Below are 27,040 nucleotides of genomic sequence, written 5' to 3'. Positions count from 1 at the left end.
TGTTAAGCCCAAAGCCTATATGTCACCATTTGAGTAAAACAAAACACCGACACAAGTTGAGTTGGTAGTTCAGAATTATAAAAGATTTTGCCAAGCGAGAACAGACCTTGTGCTCCACGCATGCACGCTCCAAGCACTGTTTCTTTGTACCTTTTTTCAGTATAGAGAATGTATCTTTCCTCCCCCCCGCCCCAAACCCTCGAACTCCTCACCCTTTTTATCATAATTTCATGTGCAGAGAAACAAGCAGAAACAGCGTTGCCACATACATTGAATGTTGCCACCTGATGTGTACAGCCAAGATATATAGTCCTTTTCACGTTGAATTCACCTACTCAAAAACTTACGAATATGTGGTTGTTGCATCGAGTTTTAACTACACTCAAAAACCTACAAAGATGTGATTCTATAGATAACTACAGCCAAAAATTGTGCCAGCAGCTAAAAGTACAGTGTTGAGACGAAACAAAAATCGTTCAGATCTAGGGAAGAATGAAAAGTCAACTAACATTTCAGGAAATGTGGATGAGGACTACCTAATAAATAGAAGCATCGATGGAACTGAGTTTAGTGAGCTCGGGTCATCTTCATTTTTGGCATTCCCTTCTTCATCTGGCGAGCACGTTCTTTTGCTTCTTTCTTGCGAAGACCCTCTGCTGTAAGCTTAGCCTCAGCCTCCTCCACCATCTTTTTCTTCTCTGCTTTCCGCTTCTGGAAAGCTTCTTGCCTAGCATTTTGAAGCTCTTTGTAAGCCTCTTGAGCAGCCTTTGATCTGGCTGCTTCTGTTTTAGATCGTGCCTGCAGTTGCAAATTTCAAATGAGAGGGGAAGAGGGGACTAATATTGACGGGGTGTTGATTCAAAATATTGACTTGTATAATCAGTCCCACCTGTGAACTGAGTTTGTATCGCCCAATTAGATCAATGTAATAAGGCACAAGAGCAACCAACCGAGTCATGTCAGCCATGTTATTGGCATCTGGTAGAGCAAACTTGAACAACAACATCTTCTTATGTGTGCCCAAGTGTTGATCAGAGAAATGCATTGAGATGAAGCCCTTACCAAATTTCTCAAAAGCTTTATCACCAAAGACCTGTAAAGAACGAAACATCAAGCTCCAGTTCAAGGTAATTTTTTTAGACAAAAGAAGATTAATCAAGAGGGGGAGAGAATACAAACTAAGAAAAGAGAAGTAGGCCAAAAGAAAAGAAATTATGAAAATGACTTCCATAAATGATGCACTGTCATGGTCAAGAGGTATGGTGGAGAATTTGTAGGGGAAGACACCAGAGTGGCCCAATTGTTATCAACATATGACAATAATTCTTTGCAAACTGGAGGAAAAATTTTTGAATAGTGGGTGTACTTTCCTGCCTTCTGTAGTTGTTTCAAGTTTAAATATGAACTTCCCTTGGTCAATTGAGGCAGAGAAGAGAATGGGCAGGCCCTGATTGAGATTTTGGGATGTGGGGTTGGAATTGGATAACGCTTGCCGAACCTGCGCTAGCCTCAGGCTTACCTCTTTGTGCCAAATTTAAAGATGCGGGAATGTGGATTCAGTGAAAAAATCGAAATGAGGTTCTAGAAGGTGCAGTTTCAAAGAAGAAAGGATGACCTTGATTCAAATTGTGTTGCCTAACCTTCCCATTCATTTTTAGGGTACTGCTAAAGCTCCCCCCATGACTTCTGGCATGCATTTTCCTCCCTGAAAGTTCTAAAAAACACATTATACTCACTTTGGATTCCATTTCCTTTGCAGTCATATCCCTAGATTGTTACTATAATAGTTTAATATAATATTAGTTGTTTTAAAATGACAAGTTTGGCCTTACATGTTCAAAATCAATGCCACTACCACTGAAAAATAGTCCCAACCATAAGGCTATTATCCAGGCTGAGTACAATTGAGGCAAGGTTTGTTCATGCAGTACACATGATAAATGACAGAATTTAATAGGATATGCCCACATTTAGTTTTCAATTTTGAAGATTTTACTATTCTTAATGGATTTAAGTGTGAAAGAAGTATAATTTAGTTCTATTTTTCATATGAATACTTTTATACTTTTAGAAGATAATCAGCACAAGCATCAACTGTAATTATTTGGATAATCTTGAAATGTTTATTTAATGGTAGAAATTGTGTTTGCATTTTTCTTATGCAGACAAATACTTGCCCCAGTAGTATCAAAAAATAGAGAATTTGCATTTCAAATAAAAATACTATGATAATCTAAACATCAACAATGTGAACAGTGTACATGCACGGGAACCTAATAAATATTCTGCCAAGACCAGTGTTCTAGAACTTACTGTAAATCTCCAAATAGGAAGCTTAAAATAACATGTAAATAAATTCATCATTATTCATTGTGCCAAGTAAAAATCAAAAACAACCTAGCAAAAAAAAAAAAGTAAAAATCATAATCAAATAGAACAGTACCAGTGCAAGTGTCCTGATACGGGGTTCATATTCTTCAAAGGCTGTAATATAAATGAGGCACCATGAGCACACAATTGTCCAAATAATAAGCCCTTGAAAACAGCCAGCAGCTGCCGGAAGTTAGACCAGCCGCTGGAAATTTCCTGGGCGACACTGCCAGTTCAGAAACACAAAATCTACTAAAGATTTTGCAAAAACAACACCATAGTCACCCAGAGACGCAGCCAATCTGTCCCCCATTGAAATGCCATCTCCAGGAGGTGTCCCACACTCCGTGAAGTGCTAATCGAAGGCTGCCAGGGCAGACCCCACATGCCGGCGCATGAAGCTACTTTCAGGCATGTTTTTGACCTGAAATCATCCAGCAGTGACCCAATCCCTCTATTAACATGTTGGAGTTTTTTGTGATGTTTTTTGTCCAAAAATCTCACCTTTTTCAATTGCTCATGTGTGGCACACAAGGAGTGGTCATTTGATGCTTCATGAAGCTGTTACATCAATGGTTATTGAGTTTATTGGGACTGAAAAAGTGGATTTGCTGTGTTTTTTTATTCAGTGTTCTAATCCTTCCATATACCAAAATATCAAGCTATTGGGCATGTGTGTTGCTCAAAGATCCAATCTTTGTTTTGACCATGCACTTGTGGTAATTCGTTAGTTGTTGTTTGGTGTTAGTAAAAGTCAATGGTGACTCTCTTGGAGCAATGGTAGTATTCATAAGCTCTTTTTGTGAGGCTGTGGCAGTGTTATATAAGTGTTGGTGATTTGTCCATGGTAATTTTGGTGGTTCACCTCTCCAATTGTTCCAATGCTGTGTGTTGCTTTCTCGGGGCTACGTCTGAGTTTTTGGTGCTGTGGCAGCCTTGTACTGATTTATTTGTGACTTGTTCATGGTGGCTCACCTTATTCTTGGTTGCCCCGATTGTTCAAGCGATTAATCTTGTTATAATTGGTCTGAGTTTGTGAGTGTTGGAATGGAGTTTGCAAAACCCAAAAGTTTGTTTCCCTCGTTGGTCACTTGTGAACCGCATACTGTGACTTTATCAAAGGAGTATTCAAGGTTTCTACAGTATCAATCGTCTCAACAAGCATCTTATCACATTGCATGTTTTGCCCAAAAAGGTAATCTTATAGTTTGTATGTCATCTAATATCTTTCCCACTAGTTCTTGGGTTATCAATTCTGCTGCCACTAACCATATAGCAGGTGCAACCAACTTCTTTTCTGACCTCCAATATCCTAAAAAATCTACCTCAAGTTACCCTTGCTGATGGGTCCACTATTGCTGCTAAGAGGATAGGAACAGTAAACCCTACTCCTTCCATCTCTTTTTCTTTTGCTTTGTACATTCCTAAATCTTCTTTCAATCTTATGTCAGTTAGCAAGCTTACAAAGTCACTAAATTATTCTATCACTCTTTCCTAATTCAATAGTTATTCAAGATCTAAAGACGTGGAAGACAATTGGCACAAGACGTGAGGCTCGTAGACTTTACTTTGAGTCGTCTTCTCCTCCAATTGCCTGCACAATAGCAGCTACACCACTTCAAATCCATGGTCACCTTGGTTGTCCGTTCTAGGACAAGTTTAAACAGCTAGTTCCTACATTGAGTTCTATGTCTAATCCTGAGTGTGAATCTTGTCAATTAGGAAAACATCATCGCGTTCACTTTGCTTCCCGAGTCAACAAACAACTCAATTAGTCATTTATTGCTAGTCCATCCCGATATTTGGGGTCCTAGTCGTGTCACGTCAAAGTTGGCATTTCGGTACTTTCTTACATTTGTTGATGACTACTTTAGAATGACTTGTTTATATTTACTAAAAGACCATTCTGAGTTGTTTAATATCTTTTGTGTCTTCTATTTGCAAATAAAGACTCAATTTGATATGCCAGTTGAGATACTTCGTAGTGATAATGCTAAGGAGTACTTTAGTACCCAATTCAATAACTATATGACTAATTCTAGTATGGTCCATCAGTCCTCTTGTGCCCACACTCCACAAAAAAATGGAGTTGCGGAGCGGGGGGGAAAAAAAACATATTCTTGAAATCATCCGTACCCTATTATATCAAATGAATGTCCCCAAAGGATTTTGGAGTGATGCTATACTCACTGCTTGCTCCCTTATCAATAAAAAATGTCCTCCTCTGTCCTTGGCAGTAAAATCCAATATTCAGTTTTCTTCCCTAAGGCTCCTTTGTTCTCCCTTCCTCCTCGTATATTCGGTTGTGTGTCCTTTGTCCATCGGTTAACCCTAGGAACAAATAAGTTGGATCCTCATGGTATCAAATATATTTTTCTAGGCTATTCTTATACTCAAAAGGGATCAATGTTTTACATCAATTATTTGTCTTTGCTAATGTCACCTTTTTTGAGTCTACACCATACTACTTCAATTCCTTGAGTTTTTTTGACCTTGATGAGTCCCTTCTTCTGCCTTGCCTTCCAAATCCAAACCTACTATCTATGCTCAATTCTCATATATCTTCATCCAATTTGAGTCCTTCTCATTGCTTGGATCATCCCAATTTGCAAGCATACACACGACGACTCAAGGGAGGAGAGCCTCCTTTAGCTTCTACTACTGTGCCTCTAGTTCCCCCATCAGATGATCTTATTTCCCATAATGTTAATCTTCCTATAGCTGTTCGAAAAAGTAAATGCACTTGTACCCAACAATCGATCCCTAATTTTGTTTGATATGATTTCGTCACCGTCATATTATTTATTTGTTAGTACTCTGTCTTTTGTTGCTCTTCTAAAATCTACTACTGAAGTCTTATCCCATTCTACGTGGAGGGCTGCAATGGTGGTTGAAGAGATGCATGCACTACATGACAATGATACTAGGGATTTGGTACCTCACAATGGTTGGTCGTCACTGGTGTACAATGTGAAAGTCAATCCTAATGGTTCTGTGGCTTGTTTGAAGGTCCGCCTTGTTGCTAAGGGATATACTCAGGTGTATGGTTTGGATTATTCATACACATTCTCTCCAGTCACTAAACTTGCCTCAGTACATTTGTTCATCCCTGTAGCCACCACTTTTCATTTGCCTCTACATCAATTAGATGTGAAGAATGCTTTCCTACATGGTGATCTTCATGAGGAGGTATATATGGAGCAACCACCTTGATGTAGGAAAAGAAGACCGACCTTGGGAAGATCCTTGCTGGAAAACAATTAAGAGTTGGGTAAAAGAATTGCGGGGTTAAGATAGTAGTTTACTATGTGTGTTTAGTACTTATTAATATAGTATTATGTGTATTTGGGGATTGTTTGTAATATTTGTGTAAAATAAAGGTATGTTTGTAATGTATTGTAGTTTTATGGGTTTTGTGTAATTTCATGTAAACAGATTTTTTTATAAATAGTGTGTGAAAGCTATGTTGTAAGAAATTGTTTCTAAATTTGAATTGTTGATTGCCCTTGCATCATTTGGTATCAAAGTTTTTTTCAATTACCCCATCTTTTCTCCTATTTCAATTCCATTATCTCCATTAAATGACCATTCATGTGGCTTCATGCACAGGTCAAACTTCTCTAGTTGCCGACCCCTTCAAAATCCACCCTTGTCAGAGTTCTTTTGACATACAGCCATCACCACTGTATTCCCCACCCCCTGATCTACCCTCACCTGAAAAGTTATCACCAAAGCACCATTGCTAGTGGCACACGCCAGTCACCCACACACCGGCAACTTGCAACTAGGTAACTTCCACAGTTTTCTGCAATTTCCAATCTCTCAAAAAATTGCTTCAACCACTAGATTTTGGATTTTCTCCACAATATTTTGACCTACAAGGAGATATTTTGTTGTGGACACAACATATTGCAAGCAAGCACGGTAAATTTGAAACAAAACCTTGAAATTGTTGCTGCCAGCATAAAAAATCAGGTTTTTTTTGCTGTAATTTGTGAGTTTTCTTTGTGAATTTGTTTCATTTCAGCAGGACAATCAATATCAAGGTAGATTAAAGACAGTTTTTGAGAAATTGGGAGTAAGGCATGTGGGAAATTGTGTTGAAGGGTTGTGATATATAGCTGCAGCATATGCATATGCATAATTCAGCAACATGGTGACAAATTATAGGAAAAAAGAATGTCACTTGCCAAACTTTGGGCGCAATTTCAAGCTTTTCAACACCTTTGCCAAATGTGAAGAAAAAGTTTGCAAAAAAATTATTGATGAAAGATGTCCAATGAATGTGGTTTCCATAAATGGGGTCATTTGTATTCAGCTTCATCCAATACCTCACCCAAAGCCTTATGTGATACCTTGGGTTGATAACCCTATTGTACATGTTTATGAAATATGTTTGGTTCCCATCCAAATGGGTGAATATTTGGCTAATTTTGGTGTGATATCCTACCTATGAAAACTGGCCATGTACTCCTTGCTTGGATGATTTAGGTGTGACTCAAGGAAATGAGAACACGTCTTTCACTACAATGAGAAGAAAATCATTTTGAAGTCTGCACTACCAATAAACCAAGACAAAGAATCAGTCATAATTACTCAGCTTGAAGACAATAAAAGGTAGGAAATTAATGTGTTTGAAGACATCCAAAGTCCTTAAGACATTCCAATTGTTCAGTTCGTCATATTCCCGATGTGCTTATTGCTGCCAACTCTCAATTCAAGTCTATGAAGCTGCCAAAGGATCGTGATTTCTTGTATCACTCAACCGCTGGCTTTCAAAGAATCCAAGTTTGCTTCTCGTTTTGATCCTCCAACAGTTCAAAATTTGAGGTTGAATTTTTTCTAACTGTGGGAGAGTTGATGTAGGACAAGTAGACCTTGGGAAGATCCTTGCTGGAAAACAATTAACAAGAGTTGGGTTAAGGAATTGTGAGGTTAACTTAGTAGTTTATTATGTATGTTTCGTATTAATTAGTATAGGGTTATGTGTAGGGGGTTGTTTTTAATATTTGTGTAAAGTAAAGGTATGTTTGTAATGTAATGTAGTTTTAGGTTTATGTGTAATTTCATGTAAAGAGACTTTCTTATAAATAGTGCGTGAAAGCCATGTTGTAGGCAATTGTTGATTAAGCGTGAGTTCCCCCCCCCCCCCCCCCCTATCTCCTCTCTCCTCCCTTCCCCTCTCTTCCTCTCTTCTATTTCTTCTAAATTCTCCCATGGCTACAAAACGTTGATGCTACCCTGCATCACACTTGGGTTTGTTGCTCAAGGGAGTTAGGCTCAATATGTCAGCTTAAGAAGTCATCATATGGATTAAAACAATCTCCAAGAGCATGGTCTGGTTGTTTTAGTGCAATAGTACTTGAGTTTGGCCTCTGTCAATGTGCAGTAGATCACTCTGTATTCTATTGTCACACTCCATCTAGCAGGATTTTGCTTATTGTATATGTGGATGACATTGTGATCACTAGTGATGATGACCGACGCATCTAAGACCTAAAGCTTTTCCTACAAAGTAAGTTTTAGACCAAGGATTTGTGACCACTAGAAGCACTTCTTGGGTATAGAATTATCGAGATCTCGTACAAGAACTGTCTTGTCACAAAGGAAATATGTTCTTGATCTTTTAGATGAGACGGGGTTATTGGGATCCAAACCTGTTGATACACCCATGGATCCCAATTGTAAGGATTTGTTGCCTTACACAGGTTGGTACAGAAAACTTGTTGGAAAGTTAAATTATCTCACAATCACTCGACTAGATATATCTTTTGCAACAAGTATTGTGAGTCAATTTCTCGACTCCCCAAAAGCAATTCACTAGGATGCAGTAATTCGCATCTTGAGATATCTCAAAGGTACACTAGGGAGAGGTCTCTAATATCAGGATCAAGGTCACACTCATATTCAAGGATACACATTATGTAGATTGGGTTGGGCCACCTTGCGAACAAAGATCCGCAACTGGGTATTGTATATTTGTCAATGGTAATTTGATATCTTGGAAAAGTAACAAACAAATTGCGGTGGCCAAGTTAAGTGTTGAGTCAAAGTATAGGGCTATGGCGCACACTAAATGTGAACTTGTTTGGTTGAAGAACATGTTGAAAGAACTAGATTTTCCAAATTCTCAACCTATAGAATTGATGTGTGATAATTGAGCTGCTATTTATATTGCCTCCAACCCGGTCTTCTATGTGCGGACAAAGCACATTGAAGTTGATTGTCACTTTATTCAATAGAAACTTTTACAGAAGCTCATTACAACCACTCATGTTGAAATCTGAGTTTCAGCTTGCTGATTAATTCACTAAAGCCTTGGGAGGTGCTCGTGTGAATTTATTTCCAACAAGCTTTGAGCATATGATATATATGCTCCAGCTTAAGAGGGAGTGTTAATGGTTATTTAGTCATTTAATGTTATTATTAAGTGTTAGGGTTTTTATTAGTAATAAGTGTGAGTTAGTAAGAGTATTATGGTCATTAGTATTGTACTAACATATATTATAAATAGAGGGAGAGACCTATCATTGCAGTTAGGTCTTCCATTTTACCCAATTATTCAATGCAATTAATGCTCTTTCATTTGGCGGAGTCCTTCTACTTGCAGCCCCTAGATTTGATGCAGTTTTATGTATCTTCCTCCTGAAGGTGCATTTCCTCTACATCCTAGCCCTCCAATGCCAACTTTTTAGAATGAATATGAACATTTCAGAATACAAAGCCAATGGCAGCGTAACAATCCTTTCTTATCTTCTTATTCCTTTAACAGTGTTATCAATCTAGAAGCACTATGCAAAACCCTACAATTCATTTCCCTCTAAATAATCCAAGAAATAGTCAAAGGGATTAGCTCTTTTACTTTTTTACAGTCCTGAGTATTGATGCCCCTCCGAACCCAATGAATTCCCATTATAGTCAAGACACAGCCCCATTGTTTTCCAGTCCAACTAAAACCACCAGAAGATGATGCACTGTCTCATCTTCACTCTTACATAGAAAAAACATCTACTAGCCAATGGTATACCCTGCCCTTTCAGCAAATTCTTGCATAAAGATCTTATCCTGGGCAGCTTTCTGAGAAAAATAACCACCTTTGCGGGGCTTTTGTTCTCCAAATGGCCCTCAAGAGAAAGAAGCTTCAAAATCTTCTTGATTCTCCCTGCTATTATATTGTAGAAGGATTTCATTAAAAAAAAAAAAAAACAAACAAACAAACAAACAAGCAAACTAACTAACAAAAACCACTTCTCATAATTCAAGAAAGTTTAAGAATATTTCCAACTCCTTTACCTATGCATTTCTCAAAAAATATAGAAAAAAAAAAAAGGGAGAAGAAGAAGAGGAAGAAGGAAAAAAAAAAAGAGAGAAAAAGAGAGAAAGAAAGAAAGAAGGAAAGAAAGAAGAAACAAAGGGACATCACACATCACCCCTCTTTTAAGATATGCAAACAAGAGCAAATCAATGAGGTTTAGTAAGGAGAAGTCTCACACATGCTATAATATCAGCAAAAAAGAAAACTCCCCATTCCTGACATCAAAGGAAACATGACACGAGAAGCACTCCCGGCCTTCTCTAATATTTTTCCACCAACCCATCTTATGTGGTTCCCTACCATCCTCAGTCATCCACCAAATAATGTCCAGTTCATACTTGGCCCCTTCCACTCCACTCCATAACTCTTCTTCCTTCACCATAAACCTCCATATCCATTTCCCCAACAAAGCCCATTAAAGGTGGAAAGGTTTTTGGCTACCAGTCCTTCACAGATGAGCTCTTTCATGACTTCCTAATTCACTAAATCATATTTAAACTCTTCTCTACTGCCACCTAAAAAAATATCCTCTGTACTTCTTCCAATGTTTTGGCAACCAAGCTCAGGATAGGAAAGAGAGACAAATATTACAATCCTGTCTTTAAACCTGCCCCTTAACATTAACCCAAATAAGATGGAGGCGAAGTCCCCTTTTTGCACCTCAAATGCCCGCTAAAAGCTCCCATTACACTTATTTCCAAAGAGGACCTGCAAGCTACTTGAAGATACAGAAAGAAGAAGAAAAGAGGAAAGACTGAACATGAAAAAGAACAACAGTAACTGTGACAGTATCAACAGAGAATTGTAAAGATTGGAGTATTCTGTAAACTATTAACCAAATATATGGGGGAAAGCAAAAGGAATTAGAGGGAAGGCAAGTCTTCTGTGACATTATGTTTGACAGGATTTTTAATGTGGGATGTTAGAGAATAAACAATATGAAAAGGTGGGCCATGATTTAAATTTTCTTTAGATTTTGGAAGGCAAATCTAATTTGTTTGCAGAGTACCAAACTAACTTCAGTCATTAATATGGACCCGAGAAGCATGTACAACAATAACAACAAACCAAGCCTTAAGCCCACTAGGAGGGGTCGGCAACATGACCCGTTTGTTGCCGATTGACACAATTGTGGGCAATCTCCTCCAACAATTCAACCCCCCCCCCCCCCACGGGGGTATTGAATGTCTTAAAAAAAAAAGTAAAGTACTTAAATTAAGTACTTGTCAATAAATAGTGTTTGGTTTTCACTTAAATAAGTACTTATTTCAAAAATTGTTTCTCCAAATTACTTTTTTTGTTTTAGAAAATAAGTATTTTCTGAGAATTTAAGACTAGAGGGTGATTAGAGGCCTGTGAGTGGGGAGGAAGGAAGAGGAGATATTGCACCTCCAGCATGCTAATGATACATTGCTATCTGTGCAGCGGATACTCAGAAAATACTCAATTTAAGGTATATTCTCCTCTGCCTCAGAGCAATCTTGGGGCTGAAAGTCAATTTGGGAATGGGAGACAGCACAGAGGGACTGTCCTTGTAGGCATCTTGGACCACAAACTGGGATCTTTTCCTTTAACCTAACTTTGTCTCCCTCTTGGACCTAAATTTAAAGACAAGGAATCTGGGATCCCATCTTCAAGAGATGTGAGAAAAAGTGAAATTACCTACCAAAAGGAGGTAGGCTTATGCTCATGGTTTTAAAGAGAGGCTTCGACCATCATATATACACCCCGCTAAATTAGTGGGAAGAAAATTCATTCATAGCAGCCGTTATGGACCGCTACCATTACGCGATGGCCACTACAACCGTAACCACTACAGGAATGTTACAGCAATATACATACACACACACACACATACATTTTCTTCTCATTTTTCTTCTTCCTTCCTCTTTCAATAAGAGATCCTTGGTACGCTATCTCTGAAGGGGAAAGAAGATTATAATATCATAAATGATACAGAAGTTATTTAATTTTATTAATATTTACAAGAGATGCATCAATTAAGAATTTGATATGAACATTATTTTGTTAAAAAAAAAATACATATTTTTACAGTATTAGTAATTTGGTATTTCTTTTCTGTATTTTCAACTGCAATCTTCTTTCTTTCTAGTTTTTTCCGTGTTCAAGTTTTTATACCTTATTTATTAAATGATAGATTTTATGGTTAAATATTACAATTTTGCACCTTAAGTTATAGTTATACAATATAACTTGTTGGTCTAAGACTCTAAATTTATTAGATTTATTACTTTAGCAAATAAAATAATAGAACATGTTTAATTTATTGCATTTTTTGTATGTTTAATGTGCCTATGGAGTTTAGAATTTATTTTGTTTTACTCATTAATTTATCACACATGTGATTAATGAAAAAGTGAAAAAATTTGATCTTTCAGTTTTGTTCATTATAATATTTGATTGAACTGGTACTGAAAACGCGAGATATGGTTTTAAAGATGGCCCTATCCATCTCTCCTTCACCCTCTCCCCCTCATGATACTGTTCCTCTTCCCCTCTCATGCGTTCGCTGCGTTGAAATTTGGTTTAGGGTATGACAAGCCGAGCGATTCAATGGAAGGAAATCCTTCAATCTGCATTTGGACAAGGGTGAGGGGAGCTCATCTCTGCTCGTTGCCAGATTTTGGTTGGAGGAGAGGGGTTTTGGAGTTTTCGAAAGGGTATCACAAATTATTGACAGTCGATTAGGTGGACGGAAGTGGGAAGTTCCTGTAGTTAGGATTGGTTTGGAATCATAGGAGGTTCTGTGTTCATTCCCCAGTCGCACAAAAGGTGAGGGATGGCGAAACCTCGCAGGTATTTTCTATGACCTGGTGAAGGAGATACGAATATATTTTGGGAAAATAGTTGCAGATGGTCAGCCATGTTTCAGATCCTGGAGGCATGTCGTGCTGGAAGGTTTTATAGATTGAGGTGAGGGTCGCAATCATCAAGCCCATTCTGAACATAAAGTTATGGCAGCCTATAGGGAAGATAGGTGTTGTAGGTGTGTCAGTGTGCCTCAGATGAACTCGTCTGAGATTCCCAAGTCAGCAGCAGTCGCTGTTAATCAGCCAGAACAACAGCTGTTCAGCCAGAGAAGAATGTCCACAGAGTCTAGGTATCTAGGATTCCAAAAGGAGTGTGGAAGCTACCAGAAGAAGCTAGGGCTGTGCTTGGGGAAGATGAAACAAAGAATATTGGGCCAAGTTGTTTTGTTTTCATCTTCGACCTAGGCCAAGTTACTGAAAAAGGAGCAGTTTCTTTTTTAACTAAGTCGGGCCAACCTATTGAACAAGCCCATAGTGTTGGTAAGAACAAATTGAGCCATCCTTTGGGAACAAAGGAAGTTTCTTCTAAGTTGGGTTATTCTCAGATGGCCCATTCATTTAAACGGGCACATTGTTTGAATAATGTGGAACAGTCCCAAGAGGTTGGTGTAAATGTTCAAGGAAATGTTCAATAGAATTAGCACCCAAAAGGATCCTTCCAATGGAGTTTCTAACGACCAAGGAAGTCTGGCTGGGAGTGATGGATCAAATAGTTTAGGTTATGTATGTCGTTTAATATTATTATTATTATGTTAGTATGTTAACTAGTGAGAGTTAGTAAGGGTATTATTGCCAGTAGAATGTATTTGATTTGTATTATAAATAGAGGGGGAGTCCTATCTTCAAGTAAGGTCATTCATTTTAATCATGGTCTTAAATTTCCAAGAAATTGTCAAAATTTCCGACTTCTATCACCCTCAAAATCAAAATGGCAATTGATTTTCATCGTATATAATTTCCGTCAAAATCTCAACGGATCATTCAAAATTTATCAAAATCTCAAAATTTTAGTGAAACTTGTTGAAATTTTATCTATAGAATGAAATTTCCTCAAAAATAAAATGAGAGGTTTAGGAGTGAAGTGAAATTTCTCTCTTAATTTTTTTTTTTTTTTATTGAAACAAAAGATTATTTTCGAGGGCTTTTGAAATTATATGTAAAAATAAACTTACAATAACATTTTATTAAATCATTCATGTCTAAATTATCATTATTTGTATAATAAAAAATGTTTAAATAATTTATGAATGTCATTTGTATTAACTAAATAGTTTAGTGCACATTATATTACAAACATATATATTTGATACATATAATTTACAACTTTTCCACTCAGAGCATAGATGTATTTAACTAATACTATATTAGTACTAAAACTTACATTATTCTGTTTATTAACCATTTCTAAAGTTTCATAGAAGAATTCCATGCTTTATTATTGATTTTCATTATTTTATCAAATCAAAATCAAAATTTCCATCCAAATTTCCATAAGTTAAAAGCTTCGAAATTTTAGTCAATCAAAATTTAAGACCTTGCATCTAATCAAAATCTCAACATGGTATTAAAGCATGATTCAACCTAAACCCTATCATACTAAGCCGTCGCCGAAAAACACATTTCAGTTGCTGCCCTTCTCAGATCCACCTCCACCCTTCATTATTTCACAAAACCAACCATACAGCCAAAAACTGAACTCTACGAAGCCTACCCCCACAAAACCCCATCACCAGTAATTGTTCCACACGCCTCCATGCACCGGCGTGTGAGAGAGTTTTCAGCCACCATTTTCATTTTTTTTCCTCTGCCATGTTCTGATTCCTTCTCAAGACAATATTATCACGTTGTTGGGCATGTTTTTTTGCTCAAAGATCCAACCTTTTTCGACCATGCACTCGTGGTAATCTATTAGTTTTTGTTTGGTGTTTGCAAAGGCTTCTTTGTGAGTTTCTTGGAGTAGCAGCAGTGTTTGTAAGTTAAGTTGTGAGGTTGTGGCAGTGCTATATCAGTTGGTCAGACGTTCACCTCATCCGTGGTTGTGTTGGTGCTTCACATAGTTTGTAATTGTCTTGATTAGCTTTGATTGTTCTTCTTGTTTGACATTGGTGTGGCCGAAGTTTGTGTGTTGGGAGAGAATTTATGAATCCCAAAAATATGTTGCCACGGATAATGACTCAAAAGTTGGATGGAAAGAATTATGTTCAATGGTCTAAAGTTGTTTGAGCTTACGTAGTAGGATTAGGAAAATCTAACCACTTTCACCAATCTGATCCTTCTGATCAGAAGAGAAAAGAAGTATGGACTCAAGAAGATGCCTTGATTGTTTCCCTCTTGTGGAACCACTCGATGGAGCCACAGATTGCACGGATGTGTATGCATCTAGATATGTGCAAGGAGATTTGGGATCATGCCAAGCTTCTATACTCTAGTAACATTACACGTATGTATGATTTATCCTAGGAGTACTTTCAATTACAGCAAGGAGATAGGAGCATTGCAGGTTATTTTGGAAAGATGAAACATATTCATGAGGAAATTAACACCGTGCAACCTATAACCGTTAATGTTCGTGAGATGCAGAAGTAGAGGGAGTAGATGATAGTTTTTCGGGTTCCAGCGGGCTTGAGACCCGAGTTTGAGGCAGTCCGGTCCTAGATACTTAATACTGCAAAGTTGCCATCATCTGCCAATGTTTATTCTCGGGTCCTTTGTGCTTCCTTTAGCAAACATTCTCCTACTCTTGCATCTGACTCTGAGAGAACAGCCTTTGCTACACAGGGTGATTCTAGTTCTCTACGAAACAACTGCAAAAGTTATCAAGGTGGTTCGAGTGGTCGTGTTGGTAGAGATGGGCGAGGTAGAGGCACTCATTGCAAGTGCACTTAATGTGGACGAAGTAATCATACTATCAAGTAGTGTTGGGATCTTCACGGTAGACCTTCACGTGCTGTCAATGCAACCACCACTAACTTTACACCTTTGGGGGTAGCAAATGCAGCCACCATCAACTCCACACCTTTAGGGCCGAGTCGGGGGCAACATACTATATCCATGTCAGAGGAAGAGTATTCCTAGTTCCAGCAAGAGCAAGCATCACAACAAGCTTCTATTATCATTGCATCTCTTGCCCAAACAAGTAATCCCACAGTATGTCTGTGATCTAGTACTTCTCGTCCTAGCACTTGGATCATCAAAGGTATACCTAATTTCTTCTCAACTCTTCAATATCCTACAAATTTACCTTGTGTTACTCTAGCTAATGATCCGCCACTGCAGTCTAGGAAATTGGGACTAAATCCCACTTCATTTATTTCTCTTCCTTAGGTTTTGTATATACCCAAGTTTCCATTCAATCTTATGTCTGTTAGCAAGATTACTAAATCCAAGAATTGTTCAGTAACATTCTTCCCTGATTTTTTGGTTATTCAGGATTTGGAGAAGAGAAAGACAATTGGCAGACAGCATGAAGCTATTGGAATTTATCACTTTGAGTTGCTATCTCCTACCACCTGCACTGCTGCTGCCACACCACTCCAAATTCATGGTCATCTTGGTCATCCTTTGCTGGATAAGTTGAAACATCATGTTCCTGATTTGAGTTCTGTGTCTAGTCTTGATTGTGAGTCTTATCAATTAGGAAAGCACCATCGTGTCTCTTTTGCTTCCTGAGTCAATAAATAGGCTGCAAGCCCTTTCATGTCAATCCATTCTGATGTTTGGGATCCTAGTAGAGTTGTGTCCAAGTTGGGTTTCTAGTACTTTGTTACTTTTGTGGATGATTATTCAAGAATGAATTGGCTATACTTAATAAAAAAATCGTTTTGAGTTATTTCATATATTTTGTGCCTTTTGTTCTTAAATAAAAACTCAATTTGGTTTGCCAATTCGAATACTTCAAAGTGAGAATGCTAAAGTGTATTTCAGTTCATAATTCACTACTTATATGACTCGGATTGATATTGTCCATCAATCATCCTATGCCCACACTCCTCAACAAAATAGGGTTACAGAAAGGAAAGATAGACATATCCTTGAAATTTCTCGCACCTTACTTTATTAAATGCATGTACCTAAAGTGTTTTGGAGTGATGTTATACTTATTGCTTGCTATATGATTAACAGGATGCCATCCTCTATTCTTAGTGGTAAAATTCCCTACTCCATTCTCTTTTCTAACTCTACTTTATTCTCTCTCCCTCCTCATATATTTGAGTGTGTGTCCTTTGTTTATCAACTAACTCCTAGGGTGGATAAGTTGGATCCTCATGCTATAAAATGTGTCTTTCTAGGCTACTCAATTACCCAAAAGGGGTCTCATTGTTATAGCCCTATGCTGCATCGCTTCTTTGTTTTTGCAAATGTCACCTTTTTTGAGTCTACACCCTACTACACCCAGTCCCTAAGTGGTTCTAAGCTCAATGAGTCTCTTCCTCTACCTAATCTTCCAAACTTTACTTTGTTGTCCTTGCCCAACCAACCATCCGAGTCTCCATGTAGTTTGAGTACTTCTCATCATCTTGATCATCCTAATTTGCAAGTGTATTCACGACGGCGGCTCCAAGGAAGACAATCCCCTCTAGCTTCTACTACCAAGCCTTTGGTTTCCTCATCCGATGATCATATTTCCCATGATGTTGATCCTTCCATTGCTGTTCGGAAAGGTAAACGCACATGTACCCAACATCCCATCTCCAACTATGTTTGTTATGACTTCTTATCACCCTCCTACTATTGTTTTGTTATTGCTCTATCATCTACTGCCCTTCCTAAATCTGTTTTGGAAGCCTTAGCTCACTCAATGTGGAGAAATGCTATGGTTGAAGAGATGAATGCTTTACAAGACAATGGCACTCGGGACTTGGTATCTCTTCCTCCTGAAAAATCTGTGGTTGGTTGTCATTGGGTAGACTATGAAAGTTAACCCCGATGGTTCTGTGGCTCATCTAAAGGTCTATTTCATTGCTAAGGTGTATACTCAAGTGTATGGTTTGGATTATTCTGACACCTTTTCTCTAGTTGCCAAACTTACATCAATAAATCTGTTCATCTCCTTGGCTACTACTTGTCACCAACCTCTGACCCTCTACATCAATTAGATATGAAAAATGCCTCCTTGCATGGTGATCTTGAGGAGGGGGTCTATATGGAGCAAGCACCTACGTTTGTTGCTTAGGGGCAATCAGGCTTAGTGTGTTGGCTCTATATGGTTTAAAACAATCTCCCAAAAGCATGGTTTGGTCGTTTCAGTGTTATAGTACTTGAGCTTGGTCTTCAACGGTATGCAATGGATCATTTTGTGTTTTATCATCATACTTCATCGGGTAGGATCCTTCTTGTTATTTATGTGGATGATATTGTTATTACAAGTGATGATGATAAAGGTATTCAAAGTCTCAAGCTTTTTCTACAAACTAACTTTCAAACCAAAGATTTGGGACCGTTGAAATACTTCTTGGATACGAAAATAGTTTTGTCACAGAGGAAGTATATTCTTGATCTATTGGATCAAACTAGATTGTTGGGATCCAAACCGATTGATACACCCATGGATCCTAACAGCAAGTTAATGCCAAATATAGGGAATTTGCTGCCTAATCATGGACAATACAAGAGACTTGTTGGAAATTTGTATAATCTAAGAGTCACTCGGCACCGGATATATCATTTGCAACAAGTGTTGTGAGTCAATTTCTAGATTCTCTGTGGACAAGTCATTGGGACGCAGTAATTTGAATCTTGAGACATCTCAAGGGTGTACTTGGGAGAGGTCTTTTATATCAAGATTAGGGTCACACTTATATTCATGGATATACAAATGCAAAATGGGCCAAGCTACCTTCCGATCGGAGATCCACCACTGGGTACTATATCTTGGTTGTTAATATTTGGTTTGTTGGAAGAGTAAGAAACAAACTGTGTTGGCCAAGTCAAGTGCTAAATCAAAATATAGAGCTATGACTTATGCTACTTGTGAGCTTGTCTAGTTAAAGAACATGCTGGAAGAATTGGGTTTTTCATATTCTCAGCCCATGAATTTGATGCATGATAATCAAGATGCTCTTCATATAGCCTCCAACCCGGCCTTTCATGAGCGGACGAAACACATTGAAGTTAATTGTAACTTTGTTCAGGAGAAGCTTGTGCAGAAGCTCATTACTACCACTTATGTGAAGTCTGATATGCAGCTTGCTGATTTGTTTTCCAAAGCTTTGGGGGTTACTCATGTTAAATTTATTTGTAACAAGATAGGAGCATATGACATTTATGCTCCAGCTTGAGGGGGAATGTTAGAGGTTATTTATGTCTTTTAGTATTATTATTATTAAGTGTGTTAGTATGTTAATTAATGAGAGTTAGTATGGACAAGTATGGGTATGGGTATTATTGTCATTAGAATATATTTGATTTCTATTGTATGTGGAGGGAGAGACCTATCTTCAAATTAGGTCATTCATTTAATCAAAATCTCAACAGAGTACTTGAGTGAAGATGTTATGGAAGGATCCTCTCAGCGAGAGCAGCAGTTACCAGATGTTGGAGGTCAGGTTGAGAAAGAGCAGAAGTTTCCTGCATTTCAAAACCAGAATTCTCCCATTAATCGCTGTCGACAGACAAGGGACACAACAGCTTTTCAGCCTTCCAAGAAAATTCTGAGTACAAACAATACCCTGCAATGTTCAGTTTCAAAGCAGATTCTTGATGGCGAAAAGGCTTTCCATATTTATCAGAAGAAGCAACAGTACTGAGAGGGTTAAAGAGAAAGAGGTGATGAAGTCTTGTCTCAAACAATTCTGGAGATTTGGTCAATGATTGCGTTCTGCAGCAAACAGATGCTGCAGCAAAGGGACACAACAGCTTTTCAGCCTTCCGAGCAAATTCTGAGTACGAACAATACCCTGCAATGTTCAGTTTCAAAGCAGATTCTTGATGGTGAAAAGGTTTTCCATATTTATCAGAAGAAGCAACAGTACTGAAAGGGTTAAAGAGAGAGAGGCGATGAAGTCTTGTTTCAAACAATTCTGGAGTTTTGGTCAATGATTGTGTTCTGCAGCAAACAGATGGTGCAGCAAAGGTTTACAAAGGTGATGGTGTTTTGGGTAGGGTATCTCATGCCTCAGACCTTAAAGCAAAGGGATCTAAGGATCCCACGGTTTATACTCGTCGAAAGATTGCACAAATGGGGGCGGATATGAAAATTTTGTTCAAAGCAAAAAGGACAGCACTCTGGTGAGGTAGTGTCAAAGATTTTAAAGAGAAATCTACAAGGAGAGTTAATTATTGTGCAAGGCATAAATGCTAAGGAAAAGATGCGCAACTACTATGATGGGGTTAGCAAAGGAAAGGAGGGATGAAATAAGGGGGAACTATCAGATAATGAAAGCAATGGTCTTAGGGAGTTTGATTGTGATGGGGCTTTACTATTGGATGAACTTAGGGAACAATATGGATATGTTTCTGACTCTAGGACAGTTTAGGGGACTTATCATATCTACATCCGGACCCCTAAGAAAATCTAGCCAACATATGAGTTTTAATGATCTTTTCCAATCTAATCTTAATATATATATACATATAACTATGATTGGTTAATATATGATAATTCTGGCTAGTACATGCTTATATCATTATCAGTTTTTGAATTAAACATCATAAGCATGCTTAAATAAATCTCATTCAAATGGACAAAGTGTTTTAATTGTCATACGATTATTGATGCTATATACATGCCTAAATTTAAAAACCTTAAATATAGCATACTTTTGTCCATCATATAATTTTGAGTTTTAGGAAATCAACCTTATGGTATGTCATGTATAATCCTAAACTCATCATTGAACTTAAAAAATTTAAATATTTTCAAATGCACCTATAGCTCATCCCCTGTTAGATATTATTGATTAGAGCTAAGCATAAAATGATGAAAATTAAGAGCATAAGATAAAAATGCTTAGGTTATTTAATTGAGGGGGAGTTCCTTAAAATTCATCCAATAAACATTTCAAATTTGTGCTTAATAGTTGGATGATTTGTTTGAGCTGAATGCAACTGTCCATTGTTTGCAAAATGATTATATCTTAGTATGGATAGTTTATATTTTATTTGATATATTGATTGAACTACCTGATAGCATGCTTAGTCTAGAATACCTCCTGCATGGCGGATGCAATTGATGAGAATTGCATGCTCGTAGTGAATATAAGTTCTCGCATGCCTTTAACTGAATGGTATCTGCATGACGCAGATTATTTTATATTGCTTGCTTGAATCTATCAGGTTTTAGGTACATGGAAAAATGGGAAAATGTCCAATTTACAGACAAAATGCTGCCGAAATTTAGGTATAATTTTTTCCAAAATAAAACCATGTATCAAGATAATTAGTTATGGCATGCACAAATGTTTTTGAAAGGATGAGTGAATGATAAATGAATATTTATTCTCATTCGTAGTTAAAAACGCATGCACAATAATATATAGGGAAGACTATACTGAACATATGATAAAATGCCTTAACAGATAACCATATAGTTGCATTAAAAGGACTGCTTATACTGTCTAGTATACTTAGTGAAATCAATTTTTGATTAGCATAAGCAACACATTTCCCTTCCTAGGATGCACAGTAATTGCATAGGTTAGTACATGTAAAATCCAAACTACTATATATTTTGAAGACATGTACAAATGTAGTTTGTGTCTTAGGATGAACTTAGTTCATGGACACCATTTGGTCAAATTCTTTGGGTTATGTACTTTCACTCCGAACCCAAATGGTAGAGCAGCATCCCTTTAAAATTGAACGTCCCATATTTTGATGATGGTCCATTGACTAGGGAATTTGCATGACTTAGGAGGAGTTTTTCATTTTGCACACACTCATTGTGTTGTGAGTTGCGTCATCCTTTTTGAACCCCTATTGCATTACCTCTGAGCATAGCCTTATTTGGCTATCATGCATTAAATTGAAATGCAATATGTCATGCTTATATGCTGAATGATTAATATTTGCTGCATGCTGAAATCCTTAAAAATGATGAATATATAAGGACCGTTCTAAAAAGACTATCATCCTTGAGCTATAATGCAAGTATGTGTGCATGCAAATATACAAGGGGAGCTTAAGCCCCACTTTTAGAAAAAAGAAATAAGAGCTTAATGCCTATAATCTCTTGCATGTTGAGTAATATTTTAGAAGGATGAACATGTGATGAATGTGTTTGAATAAAATTCATCCTTGATCGTAAACGCACTTATGTGTGTCTGAGACTATACCAAGGAGCATAAGCCCCATCCTTAAGATAAGAATTATAAATCACCTGACCCATGGACTCACATTATTTCTATTGTTTCTACCTTTTGAGTCCTAAGCCTTTCTAAATACCTTGAACATCATATCATATCTCTAGTGAATATCTTTGATATGGATTGTTCCAGGTACACATGAACACCATGCTTGACTTATTATTTGACTTTTAGCGCATATGTGTTTATAGAAATTTTACTGGTAAGATTTATTAGTCTAACATATATCCAGTAAAATCTGAAAAGAGTACTTATACTGTTTGAACTCTTAATGAACTTTTATAATCAGCATCAGTATAAGTAGTTGCAGAATCTAAGCACTTAATCAAATTGATAGGGGGAGCATCTTAAGCTAAAATTCTATCTTGTTATGCTCACCAAATTTTTGGCTTAGTTCTGTTGTTGAATTCATTGTGGCTTGTGCTTAAACGAAATGATTTTATTAAAAATTTTGATTTTAAATATACTTCTTAGCCACATCTGTCTTAGGTTTTGCCATATGATCCCTATTTTAAATTTATTTAATATCTTTGGATCTATATGGCTGCATTTTTCCGGTACTCTGTGATTTATGCTTAAATGATAAACTAGAAAAATAATGTTTGCTTGAGTTTTAAATTAAAGTTTCTCTTTCAACAAGCATAAACCCCCTGCGGTAAATAAAAATCATAAGGGGATATATATATATTTTTATACATACATACATACATATATATATATATATATATATATTTATACATTTTCAAAAGCAAGAATTGAACTTATATAGAATACATCTTGTTTCTTGCTTATGGGCTTAAATGCTTTCATGACTTGTGCTTTTCTGTGTTAAAATCTTGTGTCATAAAATTTTATTTAAAAAAAAAGAAAAAAGGGTGTTACATAACTGGTTCATTGACTTACATGAAATGCATGTGAACTAGTTAGATCATATTTATGCTCAAACCTACTTTTTATATGCCGCATGTTCTTAAATTCTAATCTTTGCGGGGACTTACATTGTACTTAAACTAAAATGGTTTGTCTATATTTCTAGTCTAGCCATGTTTTACATGTCATTTTAATTTTTAAATGACCAGTTAAACTGTTTTGTATGTTTAATGGCTATACCTATAAAACAATTTAAATTTTTATGCCCATAATCTATACTAAAAAGAGGGAGAGTTTTCTTTAAAATATATATTTTTTTTAAAAAGGGAGTTCTCTTTGCTAAGTCTGTTTTAAATGTCAAAATGTTTTTCACTTAACTTGGCCTTTTTTGCTGATGTCAAAAGGGGGAGAATGTTTTTTAGCAAAATAATAATGACCGAAAGGAAAATTGTTAGGGGTTAATCATAGGGAAAATTGCCTAAGCGTGCGCTTTAATGCTAAAATTAAATGCATGATCATTTGTATTGTCTTCTATCTTAATATGCTTGAATTTTACTATATATACTTTCAATTATGCATATTCTTAGGGGGAGCCTTTTCAGGCTGTACCTATTTTACTCTAGTGCGTTTGTCATCATCAAAAAGGGGGAGATTGTTGATTTTTTGAGTCCGATCCCTGTTTTGATGCTGACAAAGCACAAGTATCTCGTGTGCATTTAGTGTTTTTGAATAGGTTCATGATTCAACACACACATGAGGTAAAGGACATGGAAGCTTGGAGGAACATAAAGATCATATTATCCGGCGTATTCCATGAAAACTGAAGAGCAAAAGATGAAGACGTTCATTTTAATTTGTATATGCATTTAATTTTTATATCTTAGTCTATAATAATGCATACATCTGCATGATATGTCTTGTATGCTCAGAAATGTTGTAGATTGATCACAGGGACCGAATGACCTTAGGGCACCCTTCAGTTGACCGATGCCGAATTTTTGGGACTATCTCAAAACGGCCTTAGAAAAGACCTTAGGTCCCTACACATATGCACAAACAGTCCCCGTAATAACTTGCTCAATCAAAGGATCAAATTGAAAATGAATTGGACCACAAAGGCAAAACTATGAGAGGTCAGGCGACTGAACCCTTGGTGTTCAAAACACCTCGGGCGCCCGAACTGCTGAGAAGTCAGCGGGTTGGCCTGGTTTCAGGTGACCAAACCAGAAATGATCCTATCGCCCTCGGGCGACCGAACCTATGTCAGAGCACTTTTCACCAACTCGGGCTACCGAACACTTTAGTTCAAAATAGGCCCTAGGCAACTGAACACTTGTGTTCGGTTAACCGAACTTAGCTTCAGGCACCCGAACCGCGGATAGAAAGTTTCTAACTTTTGTTTAGCCAACCGAGCTTGAACTCGGGCACCCAAACCATTAAAAATGGCTTTTTGAGCTGAGTCTATTCGGGCGACCGAACTAAAGTTCAGTCACCTGAAACCTCTTGAGTTGAAAATTTTTTAAGGGCTAAGACGTCATTAATTTTTTTCAAAATACCGAGCATGTCCCCAACGGTCATAATTTTTATAAAATCTATAAATACCCCCTCATTACTCCAGATTAGTAACTTTGATTAACTTTAAAAACCTCTCAAATTATTTCTTAATCAAAGTTCCCCCAAACTGATTTCATTGCAAAAAATCTTTTCCTTGGGGTAAATTTTTACACTCTCCAACTCTCTTTATTATTTTTTGAAAATCGTTTTGAAGAAAATATTTTACTTTGGGCATTTATTTTACACACATTTACATTTACTCTCATTTGCAACCTCATTTATTAAAATCATTTTTGAGAGCAGCTTTAATATTTCTTCCAGTTATTTTCTTGATAAACACTTTTTTTGGAAGAAATCTTTTATTGCACAAATATCTTCTTGAACTTGAACTCCAGTTTCTCCAAACATTTTTATTAGCAAAAATCTTTATTAGAGAACATAATAATCATTTTCATGTTTTCATTTGTGTGCATTAATTATTTAAACACCCTTACTCTATTGAGCACATATTTTATATCATATTAGAGTGCATGTATTTTGAGCTTTATTGTGTACATTTCTGCTTGTATTTTTCAGAAGCATTTTCATGTACAAAAAATGGTTTTAATGTACTACTTGGGTTCAACCCGTTAATTGAACTAGGGAGTCTCAACCCCGTAAGTGAGACCAGTTTGGTTCAGCTCAGAAATTGAACTGGGGAGTCTCGACCCCATAAGTGAGACTAGTTCGGCTCAACCTAGTAATTGAGCTCGGGTTTTCCTCACTCCGTAAGGAGAGGATGTAAACGGGTCTTGCTCCGCTCGGTTAAGTGAGCAAGTTTAGTGGAATCCTTGGGGGGTATGCCCAAGGCGGGGATGTAGTCAATATCGGCCGAACCTCATTAACAAATCAGTGTGTCATTCTCTCTCTATCTTATTTAAATTCCTGCACTTAAATTTCAGCATGTGTATGAATGTTTGTTTAATGTCATAATTATTTGTATACACACTTTTGATTTAAATAAGATATACTACGCACGTGTATGTTTACTTTCATTGCTAAAATTATTTTACATACACACGTGTACATTGAATGGGACATGATATGTGGTGAATCGGCGTAAATGTTTAATTTAGTCGAAAAGTTTTTAAAACCCAATTCACCCCCCCCCCCAAACCTCTTGGGATCACACCAATTCCAACAGATATTGATCATATCCAACTTGCAAATGAAATCATCAAAGCTCTGGCGGGCTAGACCTTTAGTAAAGATGTCTACAGTTTGTTCCTTGGTAAGTACATAAGTCAGACAGATGGTTCCTTCTTCAACCTTCTCTTTGATAAAATGTCGGTCCACTTCTACATGCTTAGTTCTGTCATGTTGAACTAGATTGAGAGAGATACTGATGGCTGCTTTGTTGTCGCAATAGAGTTTGATAGGGAATTTCACCGAAATTTGTAATTCTTCCAAGAGTTTCCGTAACCACGGTCCTTCACATATCCTTTGTGCAACTGTCTTAAATTCAGCTTCAACACTACTTCGAGCCACTACATTCTATTTTTTGCTCCTGCAAGTTACCAAATTTCCCCAAACAAGGTGCAATATCCGGTGGTAGACCTTCTATCTTCTGTTGATCCTGCCCAACGTGCATCTGTGAAAAATTCTACTTCCTTGATTTCCCATTTCTTGAAGAAGAGTCCTTTGCCCAGAGAATCCTTGAGGTACCTGAGGATCTTATACACAGCATCTAGGTGAGTCTTTTTCAGTGAATGCATGTGTTGACTCACCACACTTACTGCAAATGTAATGTTGGGCCTAGTATGCGATAGGTAAATTAGTTTACTAACCAATCTCTGATACCTCTCCTTTTCAACTGGTATTCCACAATCTTCGACCCTCTTTACTGCTTCAATAGGGGTTTCACTAGGTTTGCATCCAAGCATGCCAATTTCGGTTAGGAGATCAAGGATATACCTTCATTGAGGGACATTGATACCTGTTTTTGATCTAGCAACTTCCATTCCCAAGAAGTAGCGCATTTGTCCCAAATCTTTAACTTCAAACTCAACAGCTAGGTCTTTCTTTAATCTTTCCATCTCCACGGTATCATCACCAGTTAGGATTGTATCATCAACATACACTATTAGAATTGTTTTCTTACCACTTTCAGACTTTGGAAGAACACAGTGTGATCTGATTGCCCTTGTCGATATCCTTGATTCTTTATCACTTTCGCAAATTTGTCGAACCATGCTCTGGGAGATTACTTGAGTTCATACAATGACTTCTTGCGTTTACATACTCTATTTTCTTCACCTTTCTTACTGAAACCCGATGGTATCGTCATGTAGACTTCTTCTTCTAACTCGCCATTTAGAAATGCATTCTTAATATTGAGTTTCTGTAGTGGTCAATCTAAGTTAGCTGCCGAGGACAGGAGGACCTGAACTGTATTCAATTTTGCCACTGGTGCAAATGTCTCGTGTAGTCAATGTCATAGGTTTGTGTAAACCCTTTTGCAACGAGTCTGGCTTTATATCATTCAACTATCCCATCAGCTCTATATTTCACTGAGAAGACCCATTAACAACCAACTAGCTTCTTCCCTCTCGGCAAATTCATAACGTCCCAAGTTCCACTCTTTTCCAGAGCCCACATTTCCTCCATGTCAACTTCCCTCCATTTAGGAATCTCCAAGGCTTCCTGGATATTCTTTGGAATTTTTATCCTGTCAAGGTTAGAAGTAAAAGCATTATATTTTGTAGACAGATTTTTATAAGACATGTATTTAGACCAGGGATATTGAGTACATGGGTTTG

At 37.2% G+C, this 27,040-nt stretch overlaps 1 protein-coding gene across 1 annotated transcript in view; it reads right to left on the bottom strand.

Annotated features, from left to right (window-relative positions):
- Window positions 1-245: 245 nt before the first annotated feature.
- The window catches only part of LOC131163798 (uncharacterized protein At5g49945-like), a 39,600-nt gene continuing 12,805 nt past the window's right edge, over window positions 246-27,040 (bottom strand). The window contains exons 2-3 of the mRNA XM_058120553.1: window positions 890-1,093; window positions 246-798 (exon numbers count right to left, since the gene is read on the bottom strand). Of these exons, the coding sequence (XP_057976536.1) occupies window positions 568-798; window positions 890-1,093 (435 nt within the window). The 3' untranslated portion in view covers window positions 246-567. The remainder of the gene's footprint in view (window positions 799-889; window positions 1,094-27,040) is intronic.

The sequence above is a fragment of the Malania oleifera genome, chromosome 9 (assembly GCF_029873635.1).
Source record: "Malania oleifera isolate guangnan ecotype guangnan chromosome 9, ASM2987363v1, whole genome shotgun sequence".
Taxonomy (NCBI): domain Eukaryota; kingdom Viridiplantae; phylum Streptophyta; class Magnoliopsida; order Santalales; family Ximeniaceae; genus Malania; species Malania oleifera.
The sequence above is the reverse complement of the archived record's forward strand: the minus strand, read 5'-3'. Positions and strand labels throughout refer to the sequence as shown.